The sequence below is a fragment of the Gavialis gangeticus genome, unplaced genomic scaffold (assembly GCF_001723915.1).
Source record: "Gavialis gangeticus isolate Ggan-Ray unplaced genomic scaffold, GavGan_comp1, whole genome shotgun sequence".
Classification (NCBI taxonomy): Eukaryota; Metazoa; Chordata; order Crocodylia; family Gavialidae; genus Gavialis; species Gavialis gangeticus.
This window is the reverse complement of record NW_017729032.1, coordinates 121,414,130-121,426,079: the sequence shown is the minus strand read 5'-3', so window position 1 is coordinate 121,426,079 and position 11,950 is coordinate 121,414,130. Positions and strand designations below refer to the sequence as shown.

Sequence of the window (11,950 nt, the reverse complement as noted above, 5' to 3'; positions counted from 1 at the left end):
AAACTTGAACAAGGTGCTTTTCACCCTCTTGTCCAAATCGCCGGTGAAGAACATATAGGCTAGGAACAGAAATTACAGATAGACTGGTTTTATCTGTAGTGATAAGAAACTGGTTCAAATCTGTAATACAACAGAAGTTCAGTGTATGTAAACTGCTTGCAAAATGGCTATAACCGGTATAATCTGGATGGATGTAGTATTAGACTTAAGTGATTTAGGTTAAATCAATTTATTGAACTTCTGTCCCAGATCCCCTCCAGATTCAAGTTTAACTCAGTCCCCCAGCATCCTAGGATGCCATGTACCTCTCCCCCAACATCCCACCCCCCCTCCACGCCTCGCAGGGTGGGTGGGCAGGCTAGCTTTGGCCCAAGCTGTCTGTTCTAATGGAGCAGGGAGGTGTGCTCTAGTGCCCCCTGGCATTCGGCTTGGGCCATTGAAGGCAAGTGAATATCTGTTCACTTGCTTTTCAGTTCAATCTACACAGCTTAGACCAACCTGTGAAGACTGAATTGATTCTGCCTCTAGCTTTTTGGCTGTCTGTACTTAGCCTTAAAGGCTTGTCTTTACCAGGAATTTTTGCACTGGTATAGTACAGCAATAAAAATATTATTTTTGTGTACGTTCAAAGGTTGCATTCTTCCTGGTGTTTTTTGCAATCTTGGGCATAAGAGTTGGGCTTTACTATAGCAATACAGCTTTTAATGAGAATCAATTTGGCAAGGTGTGTGTGTTTGGTTTTTTTGCTCTCTTGGGTCTCCTGAAGAAGATCTGATAATTAAAAAATGTGCCTTGAAAATCTCTAATAGGTTTTTATCAAAAACTAATCTGATACAAGCAGTTTTTTCAATCAAATTGGAGTAGGCTGCTAGAAAAGTTCTATTTTGTGCCGTAAGAATGGCAGCATGGTCACTTAACCTCCTGCACTTTACATGAGGGGGTTATGAAAGGTCTGATCTTCACTACTGGATTGGGAGCAGGAGCTTCTCTGTGGAGGAGAGAGGAGTGGAAGGATCTTTCACTGTCTTGCTCTGACTGAGTCAGGGTGGATATGCACCTTTATAGATTAACTAAATAAGATCTGTATATCGAGCACAGACTTTCATGAACCTAAGGCCAGTTGGGTTCACAAAACCCTGTGCTATATAGATCTTGTTTAGTTGGTCTCTAAAGGTGCATATCTAGCCTGCTTTCTGACTGACTTCAGACTAACACAGCTAACTACCTCTTTCTGGCTGAGTTAGCCACAGCTGAAGAAGAGAAGGCAATAATCCCTTTGGAATTCAGCATTTAACAACTTTCCAGCAGGAGATTATTGCCAAATTCCAAGACTATTAGCATAGCAGAACGTAACTGTACAAGTGGGTGGGGAGGACTTTATGAGTTGATGAGTCTTCATTATGATCAAAGTGAATATCCACTGATGTGCCGTAAAGCGATTCAGGCCTTTCATTGTGGAGGAGGACAAACTCTTTCTGATCGCTCTTTTAATAACTGCTCTCTTTTCCAGGGGTGTAACTGTAGGGGAGGGACTGAGGCAGCAGCCACAGGTGCCATCTTTTGGCAGAGGAGGGAGTGGGGGGGTCCAAATATACCCACTGCTGCAGCTGGAGGCTGGCCACGCTGCTGACACTGCCCTGTGCACTGGTGCTGCCCATGGAATGTAGTTGCTTTTTTTATACCTCTGTTCTTTTGCTGTGTGTTTATGTGAAACACAAACCAGAAAAGTTGCCTGTGTATGTGTATATGTTTGGTTTTTTTCAGTCTTGTTCAGCACACAGAGAGAGCCATTCATACACTGTTACGGAAGTAAACGGCCTTCTCCACTGCTAGACTAAGGTTTACAGAAGCATCACAAAACCTAGCCAGTTGTGGCTTCAAACCTGACGCTTTCAGCTGACCATATTTGTAAACTCTTTTATCTATAGAAAAGATTGTGAAGACTGGAGTAAAAATGGAGTTCCTTAATAATAGAGTGGCCACTAGAACAAAATTTTCTATCTGCTTGGTGTTTGTGTGCAACACAAATCCATTGTTAGATATGGATTTGACCCCTTGACCTAATCTCAGTCCTCAGAGTTTACTGAAATTTAGCCCCTAGAAACCAAGTGGAACACCTTAAAATCTTATGATTTAAGAACTGTTTTGTGGTATGTTGTAGAAAGTGGACAAAACCACTCTTCTTCCCCCTCCCCCATTGCTTTTTCCCTGATCTTTTGTTTGAATGTGAAAAGAAAGTGTCCTGCTTGTGAACTATTGCACAGCAGCACAGGAGGACCTACCACTCTGGATAGGTCAGGGAAAATTCCATTCCCTGCCTTTGGCAGCCTGTGGAGTGCTACTTTCATTGCTATAATGATACAATCTACCCCATTACCATGGTTGTGCTTCCTTTCCACCTAATGAAGTTAAGAGAACCAGAGGCCAGATGCAGGTAAGCTAACACTGTGGTAGTCTGGAATGTGCTTACTTCCCATGTACTGCTGCCACCCTTCCTTGATACAGGCTAGAACCAGGAAAGAATATAACTTAGCTTACCTTAACTAACATAACTGGCTCAGTCTGAACTGGGTCAAGAACAGCTAAATGATGCCTTAGGAGTTCTGCCTTTTGTAGTATCTATGTATTAAGTTAGCAGCCAGTCCAAGTTTTTGTGATATAAGTTGCTTGCTCTCAACGCAGAGGAACAAATAAGTCTATAATATTAAATACAAGCCTTTCATGAGTCAGAAACAAAAATCTGTTTTTCCTATAATGTTTATTTTAAAAACAGTCTGTGTGATGTTAGAGCAGTGGTGCTTAACACTCATGTGCATGCCAGATGAATGGCATGGGGTTGATCTCCAGGCCTGATCTTGTACACGGGGTTGGTCCACAGGTGCAGTTTGATCTGTTGGGTCATGTTATCTGGCCAGAGGACTCCCCACAGGTCTGGAAATTTGGCAGTAGGATGAATGACATGGCAGTGTTAATTGACGTGGCCCTGGGAGCTGAGGCAATTAAAGCTGCCATTTCTTCCCCCAGTGCCAAATTTCCAGACCTGTGGGGAACCCTGTGAGCTGCATGATATGGCTCTGCGGGCCAGATCTGGCCCTCAGGATGGATCTTGGTGAACTCTGGTGTACAGTGGTCAGAGAACACTGAAATTCTACAGCATGTCTAACTCTGTTTCACTCCTTTAGCAAATTATCTTCTGTTTTTCTTTATTTTTTTAAGTCATACTTCTCTGTCCTTCACTTTCATTTTACTTTGTATTCTAGGTACTGGGAAAAGGAGGTCCAAAAAGCAAAAAAAGCAGCAAGAACACCACATTTAACCAAAGCAATTATACTGTGTTATTGGAAATCCTATCTAGTCTTTGGGCTCTTCACGTTAATTGAGGTAAATGATGACAATATGGTAAAATATAACTTTTTCCCTTATAGCGATGTGAAATGTAGTCTGGTCCAACTGGTGTTTGGTGAACACTGGCAACTTTGTTCTGGGACCTGCTTTTTCCCTACTTGATTTTTACCTGTTACAAAATAGCAGCTCTGATGCGATTTAAAAAAAAATATTTGATGGCTTGGAGTATTTTTCAAAAGTTTGTGTTGGCATATTTTTAATATCAAAGGTACCTCTTCTGGAGTACATCAGTAAACAAACAGTCATCTGGTTTCTTGTAATGTTGTAAAACAAATTAACAAGGTGAGCTACAGTGCTGGTAGTTCAAGTTCTTATTTGGCTTGATACTCAATATAAAATCTCTCTCTCTTTCCCTCCCTTTTTTTCTTTCTTTCAGGAGACCCTCAAGATAATACAGCCAATATTTTTGGGAAAAATTATTAATTATTTTGAAAATTTTGATCCCCTTGACACTGTTGCTTTGAATTTTGCCTATGGCTATACAGCTGCTTTGTCTGTGTGTACACTAATTCTAGCTATAATGCACCACTTGTACTTTTATCATGTGCAACGGGCTGGCATGAAGTTGAGAGTAGCTATGTGCCATATGATTTATCGGAAGGTAAGCAACCTTTTATGTTTTAAAATGTATATAATATGTTGGCTATTTGATTCTAGTAGCTGGTCATAATAAATATTTGCATTCCTTAGTTATTATCCTTTATTCCTTATTTATTATTATTTTTGCAATAGTATTGATGTTACTACATTTGATAGAATATAATGCATATTAATATTGTCTTAGAATGAACTACTGGGTTCAGAAGATTGCTTGTGCTTGAACAAATGACTTACTCACGGTTGTTTTCACTTTTGCAAAGCTTTGTTTAAGGATACTCGCAGAGGCAGTCAATAGAACAGAGCAGAGAGGACGGTCACTTCACATTGGATTTAGGCGGCAGCCGCCACCCCACATGGTTCTCTTGGCTCTAGAGTGTTCTGATCCTGGGGATGCAATAGCCTGTGCCGGGGCTCTGCGCAAGTCGGAACTCTTGCTAGAGCTGAGGAACTCATTGTAACTTAAGAATGTACAGTTTATATAGTCTGCAGTAAACAACGTTATCTTGAGCTAAGGATTTGGTTATCTCAGGCTAGGAATTTGGGGTTGAGTCATGATCTAACACATTCTGCTGTATTACAACATTTTACTATCTAGGTTCATGGTTCGGTTACGCTCACAGAGCAGGAGGCTACATGCCACTTCACCGGCTTACTATGGAATGAGCATGCAAAACTCTTGCTATTAGCAAAGCTCTTACTATTACAAATATAAATTAGGGTTACCATACAACTGAGTGTCCTTCATACCATGCTGAATATGGAATCTACTTGGGGCTACTACTTGTGGTAGGAAAGGAACCTAAAGACTGGGGAGAATCTGCTGATTGTTATCTGACCATGCTGTTGTGATCTAGAGGTGTAGTGGGACAGAGTACCAAGCTCTGGAATGGGGGAAATAGAGTTCATGACTGGATATACTGGAGCCTAGCTGTTCCTGATGCCTCAAATTGCATGTTGGGGGTGTTCATGGGAAGGGGCTTGCCTGCCTCCTGGTATCCAGAAGGGAAGGGCAGTAGGGGAACTTTTGGGCACTCTCAACCTTGTCTCAGTTTAAAGCCTTTCTGGGCTTTTAGGGGCTGCTTTGCCATAGGCCTGCCCTGCCCTTGATGTAACTGTGTTCTTTTTGGAACAGGGTAAGTCTGATTAATGCCTGCCTCTCAAATCTGGACGATTTCTGGAGATTTATTTATTTTTTTCCTTTTAGACCAATTTGTGGATCAGTAGTCCATAAGCTGTTTTTCCTTCCTTTCAGCACTGGAGGCATAGCTTTTGTTAAAAGGTGCAAGAATGAACAATCTAATTTTAAGAGGACTGCAGAGCTGTCTGAGACCACTTGTAGATAAAGGCTAGAAAGACCAGCTCCCAGAGTGAGGAGACATGGGATATGGCTGGGGGACCTTTCACTAGCAGACTGACGTCCCCCTTGGGTACTCTCTGCCCTCCTGATTGTGGGAGGATGAGACACTTCAGAAGAGGATGGAGTCTGTGGAAAATCTTGTCAGTTGTATGATGGGAGTGCTGACATGCTTCACTGGTCCCAATTTAAATGCTTAGTATTTGAGAAAGAGAAGAGCACCCTATGCCTACCCTATTGTTAAGGCATGGGCCTGCTGTTTAAATGTTGCCCTTGTGTTTGTTTGCCTTCACTTGTTTGTCTTTATCCGACGTGAAGCAACCTGCATCTGAAAACCCCTCAGCGTTGTTAGGTAATAACCAGTGGGGCAGAAAGAACAGGTGTTATTACTGTAGGGCTGCAGATGGAGGAAGCTGCTTCTGCCTACCTTGTGTAGCTCTTGAAGCAGCAGCCTTGTGGCTTCTCTCCCTTTATCTGTGATTTGAGGGCACACCCAAGTCTTCAGGTCTGTTTTCACTTCTGCTTCCCAAGCAGAAATCCTGTGGGGAGGTATCAGAGGGGAGAATGATCTGTCCATCTAGTTAGGGGCTCTGGAGAGAGCCAATTTTAATTTTCATCCTCCCAAGTTATTGGAGTGGTGCCTGTTCAGTATTTGATTAGTAAAGGAATTTGGCAAGGGTTAGGTATTTCAACTTGAACATAAACTGATCTTTTTTTTTTCATTTAAGAATCATAAAATGGGTACTGTTCCTACTTCAAGGAAAAAAGTTAGAGTACATATTTACAACACGTACAAATAAGGATGTGCAGGGAGTTTGGGGGACAGTGGTATAGTACAGAAAGGGAATATGCTAGGGAATAGTGTACAAGGCCATCTTGAACTGTTGGATTGTTTTTCTTGCACATATTTATTCTCCTCCCTCTTATGATACCTTGGAAATTATCCTCTGGGAACTCAGCTCTAACATGGCACACTGCTTTCTTGTACATAAACATATCTCTGAGGTATTAATTTACTATACTGATTATCATAACAGTTTGAATTTCATGAAATATTTATATGGCAAATGCTGTTTGTTGCACTGTTGAAATTAGCTTACAGGGCTGAAAGCTTGGAAAGGCAAAGTGTTCATAGTGTGCACCCTTATTTCAAGAGATGTGATTAAATGGAAAATTAATCTCCTCTCATCTCATAAATGTTTATTCCTCAGGGTGAAGGCTGAGGTCATGGCAGAACATGGATAAACCTTACTAATCAGTTGTCTTCATTATTTAAGGTGTACAGATAGATCAGACCTTCTATTTATCCTGTATATGTGCTTTTGAGAGAAGCTGAATGCTAATTTACCAGTACTTTTGTCATGTTCATTAATGTCTGTAGTAAAAGTATGTACCTTTTGAAATGCTAATTTTTGGTGAGTGCTGAATGCCTGTCATTAATGTTCTAGCTGTATTTAATTCACTGACACCCCTGGCAGACGTTACACTTAAGATATGATTAACTGGTTAATCTTGTCACCTCTTAAAGTGTAACCTAATCACAATTCAGGCATCTAAAGGCATTACAAAAAGTAAAATAAGCCACAAAATGGGTAATACTTTTTTTTTAGCTGGTTTCATTGGTGCCTTAAAATGAATGTGTGGTTAGATTGACTGCACAGGGGTTCTATTGCATGCCATTAAAGTCTCTGATGGCCCCAGTCAGTTGATTGGTGGCAGAGTGGGGACCATCCCAGGGCTTGGGGGGGCGGTGGGGTTCATAATCCTTTTTTCAGTGCTAGATTTGTGGATAGACTCCTCCTAAAGCATGAAAAAATTATATCAATACAACACAATTTATGAAAGCCTGAGGTTAGGGAGTTTTTCTTTCTCTTTTTTAGGCACTTCGTCTCAGTAACTCAGCTATGGCAAAAACTACCACTGGCCAAATAGTAAATCTTCTATCAAATGATGTGAACAAATTTGACCAAGTAAGAATCATTATTGATCATCTTAAATGGATTTAAAGCACAGATTTTAATGAGTTTGGAATATGAGGTCACAGTTAGTGGCCATAAATATCTTTTGCTGGTTTACCAAACATCGTGAAATTAGGAGTGGGGAGAAGAGGATTTCTTTTTTCTAAGTGCGGCGGGGAGGGAGGAGGCATGGCAGCTCTGCTTACAAATGTATTAATGTACATATTGTAAAAACAACTTGGTCTTTCACTTTTACTTTAGAATTTTTCCAATTATTTGATTTGGTCTAATAAAAGATACCCAATTTACCCAGAAAAACCTTGTGTGCCAAAGATGGAATGGCCATGAGTTGCTGGGGTGGGGGTAGGTTGCAAGCAACAGCTGCATTAACCCTGTGTTGCCAGTGCTCTCCCAACTGCCTGCATCTGGCCTGGGAGGCTCTTTGCAGTCTGGGTCAAGCCTGTGGAGAGCTCTATGGTCTGGATGCAGCCTAGGGTCACAGACTTGTTTGACACTCCTGTTTAAAACAAATATATGCTAGGCTAAATTGATAAAACAGCATCATGTTATTGAACTAATTGATAGCTTCCTAAGCAGTTTTATTATGCTAAAGAGCATTTAACCTAAATATTGTTACATACAAATGATCATCAACACAGGCATTCAGCAATTAGGGCATTCTAGAAATGCATATGCGTTTGAGAGATTATAACTTTCCACAGGCTCCCTGCCTTATTCTCTGCTCAGGAAAGATAGGGTACAGAGTGGTGTTGTACCTGTGATGGTCCAGGAATCATACAAGAGGCAAGGCTTTTTTGTGATCTCTTTTATTGGACCAGTCATAAAGTTGGGAAAGCTGTTGGGCAAGATTTCATGCAGTCCTCCCAACTGTACAGCTGGCCCTATAAAAGATATCACAAAAAATCCTTGCTACAGGAAAGATGGTATTTAACTGAATGGGTAGGTGTTCAATATTTGGTTTTATCCTCATTGTTCAGTGTTTGGCTCAGTTTGTTTATTGCAAAGTATTCAAACTCTGCTCTAAATACAGAAGTATTACTGCTATTTATGCCCTTTTTAGGACGTTCATCACTAAAATATGTAAGAGATATGTTCATGTTTGTGAAGCAGTAGTCATGATTTCCTGGAATGGTGAGATGCAGAGGTGATGTTCATTAGCATGCAGTGGGGGTGCCCAAATTTAAATACAAAGCAGCTAATTTTTTTCCAGAGTACTTAAAGTAGGTATAATGTGTCAATGGGAGATGGGCTTTGACCTTAAGTTGCAGCTATGAGAGCTCAACATTTCTGCAAGGCAGACCCCATGGTTCAGTTCTTCAAGGTAGCTCCAACTGTCTAAACCCGAAGACCCTTTTTTTTTTTTTCCAGTAGTCCTGTGTTATTCACTTTCCAACTTTTGCAGCAGAAAAGGGATGAGTTCTGTAGAAGACAGCTTCCTGTGCTACATAATCCTGATTCATTCTCAGAGCAGGTCCATCCTGTGAAGTGAACAAGGTAGTTAGTGCTGAGGAAGAAAAGTAGCAGTGGTCCTGACCCTGAGCCAACTTGTTCTCAGTCCTCCCTGATTTTCTTCACTGACTTCTAGTCCCAGTCTCTTTTTTCTAAGCAGTCTTTCTTGTCTTTTCTTACTTCCCATGATTTTTGGTTCATAGCCACAGTCTTCTGAGACTCCGTATTTCAATTTCTCCTTTTCCTTCTTCCTTTCTCTTGCCTCTTTCATTTCTGAATTTGAATCAGATGTCTGCTGTTTACACACAGCAGGAAAGTCATTCTGAGCAAAGATGAGAGACTAGTTCCCAGATCTCATTTCTGGTGTCCTGTCTTGGCTTAGGGTAGCCATTACAAGGAATGCCCTTCTGGACCTCATGGTCCTGTATCGGGGCACGCAGGCAATCAGAGAGGTTGAGCACACTCAATGCAGACAGAGCCTTGGGAGGTTTTTTTTTAAGCTGCTAAGCTCTGCTGAGTGTGAAGACTGCCATTTTTCAGAATTTTCTTTCTTGGCTTAATTTTGGGAAAACATGGAAGTGGCTAGATCACTAGAATTTCACATAGGCAATAATACATGATTTTGTCTGTCTTCGTTCATGATGAATTCTTAAAAAATAAAATCCTAAAGTAGTGAATTGGCATAGAGAACTTTGATTAGCAAAGTTTTATAGTCAGCTGAAGGCAAGGGCTCATAGGGAAGTGCTGGAAAACCGTAGTCTTACTTTTTGCTGGTCCTACTTAGAGTATGAATGAGAGAGAAAAAGAAAACTACAAGAATACTTGAAAACAAAATAGGCTGACAAACTGCTGAGGGATTACTCTTTAGAAATGCTTTGAGGCTCTTCCTCCAGTAACTCCTTATGTTCTTTTTTCTCTCTTGTTCCCCTTTTCCTCCTTTTAATGTTTTTTTTATTTTTTTCAGTCAGAAGAAATATTTTTGATACAGGTCAGAAAGGGTTTTTCCTTCTCAATAATTGTAATTTATTTTTCTTTAATTATATCTCAGAACTGAATTGTGAAGAGCTGAGATTTTTCCCAATAAAAACATTATTTGCATAAACTTACTTAGGTTTTCTGACATTTTCATTGTTTGTACTTATGAAGGAAAGGAGGAATGAAAAGTTGGATTGAAAAGAGAAAAATAAACTTTCAGATTTTTTAAAATTGTTTCTGTTTTAACAAGTTTAACATCCTCAGTCTTTTTCTTTTCCCCTTTGTTGTTTGTTGTAAATTTTTGCATTTTTTTAATCTTCAGCTCAAGGGAATGTAAAGTTCACATGACATGTTTGCTGTTTCCTGACATTTTGAAAAGTGAGTCAGCAGGATTGTGGTCTCCACATAGACTAGAGAAAGGCAGAGATGCACATACAAATACTACTCAGTTAGTTGTAAGCTTTGTAAATGAGCTGAGAAAATGACAGATCCTGTAATGCAGTTTTTCAAGTCAGAATGAAGAAATGATTTAAGGTTCCCAATGCAATTTCCTGTGCTATAGCAAGCTGATGATCCTGATTTTAAAATACACCTTTTAGTTTTCTCCCAGTAACTGTACTGTGAGTATCCATTTCACTTTGTGTTGACTGGAAGCCATAATCTGCTGCTTCTTGGCTCCCTTTCCAGGTCTGCCAGCAACAAAGTTGCCACCTCAACTTCACATTCTCTTGAGTTGAAGCAGGAAAATGAATAGAAGTTTCCATTTTAGAAATACAAAATTACATTTAATTTCCGCTGCTGGGTGTGTTGTGCATGTGCGAATTAATACTAAAGCCTATTTTTGTGTCTTAACCATTTGTTCAGGTAACAATTTTCTTACACTTTTTATGGGCGGGACCACTTCAAGCCATAGCAGTAACCGTTCTTCTCTGGATTGAAATAGGGCCATCGTGCCTTGCAGGAATGGCTATTCTGATTATTCTTCTTCCTTTGCAAACCTGTATTGGGAGGTTGTTTTCTTCATTCAGGTAAAGTAGCTTTTGGGGCATATGTCCTCTGTACAAGTTTTGAAAATTCGTGTGTGTGGGCTGGCCTGATGCAAGAGCTGTGCATTGTCATGAGTTAGGCCCCCCAGTTCAATTTTTCAGACTTGTGCCCTTTTTTTTCCAAAAGTAGCCATTGATGTATGCTTACTAGGCCCATATTTAGCTTGGGTGTGTGACAAAAAAAATGTTAACAGTCCATTTACTTATTTAGGTGCCTTATTTTGGGGTTAAATTTTAAAGTACTTGACCTTAGCATCTTGCTGCGTGGGCTTTTGGGACTGGGAGGGCAGTGCTGCTGGCCCTTGTATTACAACCCCTCCCTCCCAAACAAAATAAACCAAAAAAGGCACTGTGTTTATTCCTGCTCCTGCTGCAGGTTTGACATGAGGAGAGAGGAGTACCAGCAAAAAGTGCTCATGATTGCTGTTTGAGACTTCTTATCAGCAAAAATGCTATGTGTAATACAGGGCCTTTAAGATGTAGAAGGGCTATGACGGAACAAGAATTAAAATTGTAGCTCCAATAATTCAGGTAAAATTTCTAACAGGAAACGTTTTAGTTTTCTGTTATAAAATAATTTCATACCTCCCCCTTTTGCAACTTTTCTCCCCAGGTTCATTAATTTTAGACTCAATTCTAATGAATTAGAGTGGGGGTTAGCAGTGTTTCATAACAGTGAACTGAATTATCTCAGCTTGGTCCTGAGGTGAGCTGGAGACAGTGGTTGTGAGATATTCCACCATGAGATGGCTCATAGTGATGGAATATCTAACAACTGCTACCTCTGTGTTGATACCTTTTTTTGTTATGCTTGACAGTCCAGTTAAAATTTCTTTATGTGGATCTGGCATTTGGAACAGACATTACACGTAAACTGGCTTAAGTGATCAGAAACTGGTTTAAACCTGTAACAGAACAGACATTCAGTGCATATAAACTAGTTTGAAAATGGCTGGAATCAGTTTGAGATAAACCTGGTTGAATGTAGATCAGACTTAACTGATTTAGCTCAAACCAGTTTATGCAATGTCTGTCCCACACCCCTTGCTGGTTTAAGTTAAATCAGAGACCCCAGCATCCCTTGTCAGAGCCTCGGCCTTCTCAGCCTCCACCCCTTTTCTTTAGCTGGGCCTTCTAGCCTG

The 11,950-nt window shown here is 40.4% G+C and overlaps 1 protein-coding gene across 4 annotated transcripts in view; it reads left to right on the top strand.

Moving 5' to 3' along the window:
- Positions 1-11,950, top strand: part of ABCC4 (ATP binding cassette subfamily C member 4) — a 351,018-nt gene that overhangs the window by 104,057 nt on the left and 235,011 nt on the right. For 3 of the 4 annotated variants that reach the window (XM_019524314.1, XM_019524312.1, XM_019524313.1), the window contains exons 3-6: positions 3,261-3,381; positions 3,782-4,006; positions 7,240-7,329; positions 10,627-10,790. In XM_019524314.1, the coding sequence (XP_019379859.1) occupies positions 3,261-3,381; positions 3,782-4,006; positions 7,240-7,329; positions 10,627-10,790 (600 nt within the window). Of the gene's footprint in view, positions 1-3,260; positions 3,382-3,781; positions 4,007-7,239; positions 7,330-10,626; positions 10,791-11,950 lie in introns of those variants that run through there. The other variant, XM_019524315.1, reaches the window with a different exon arrangement.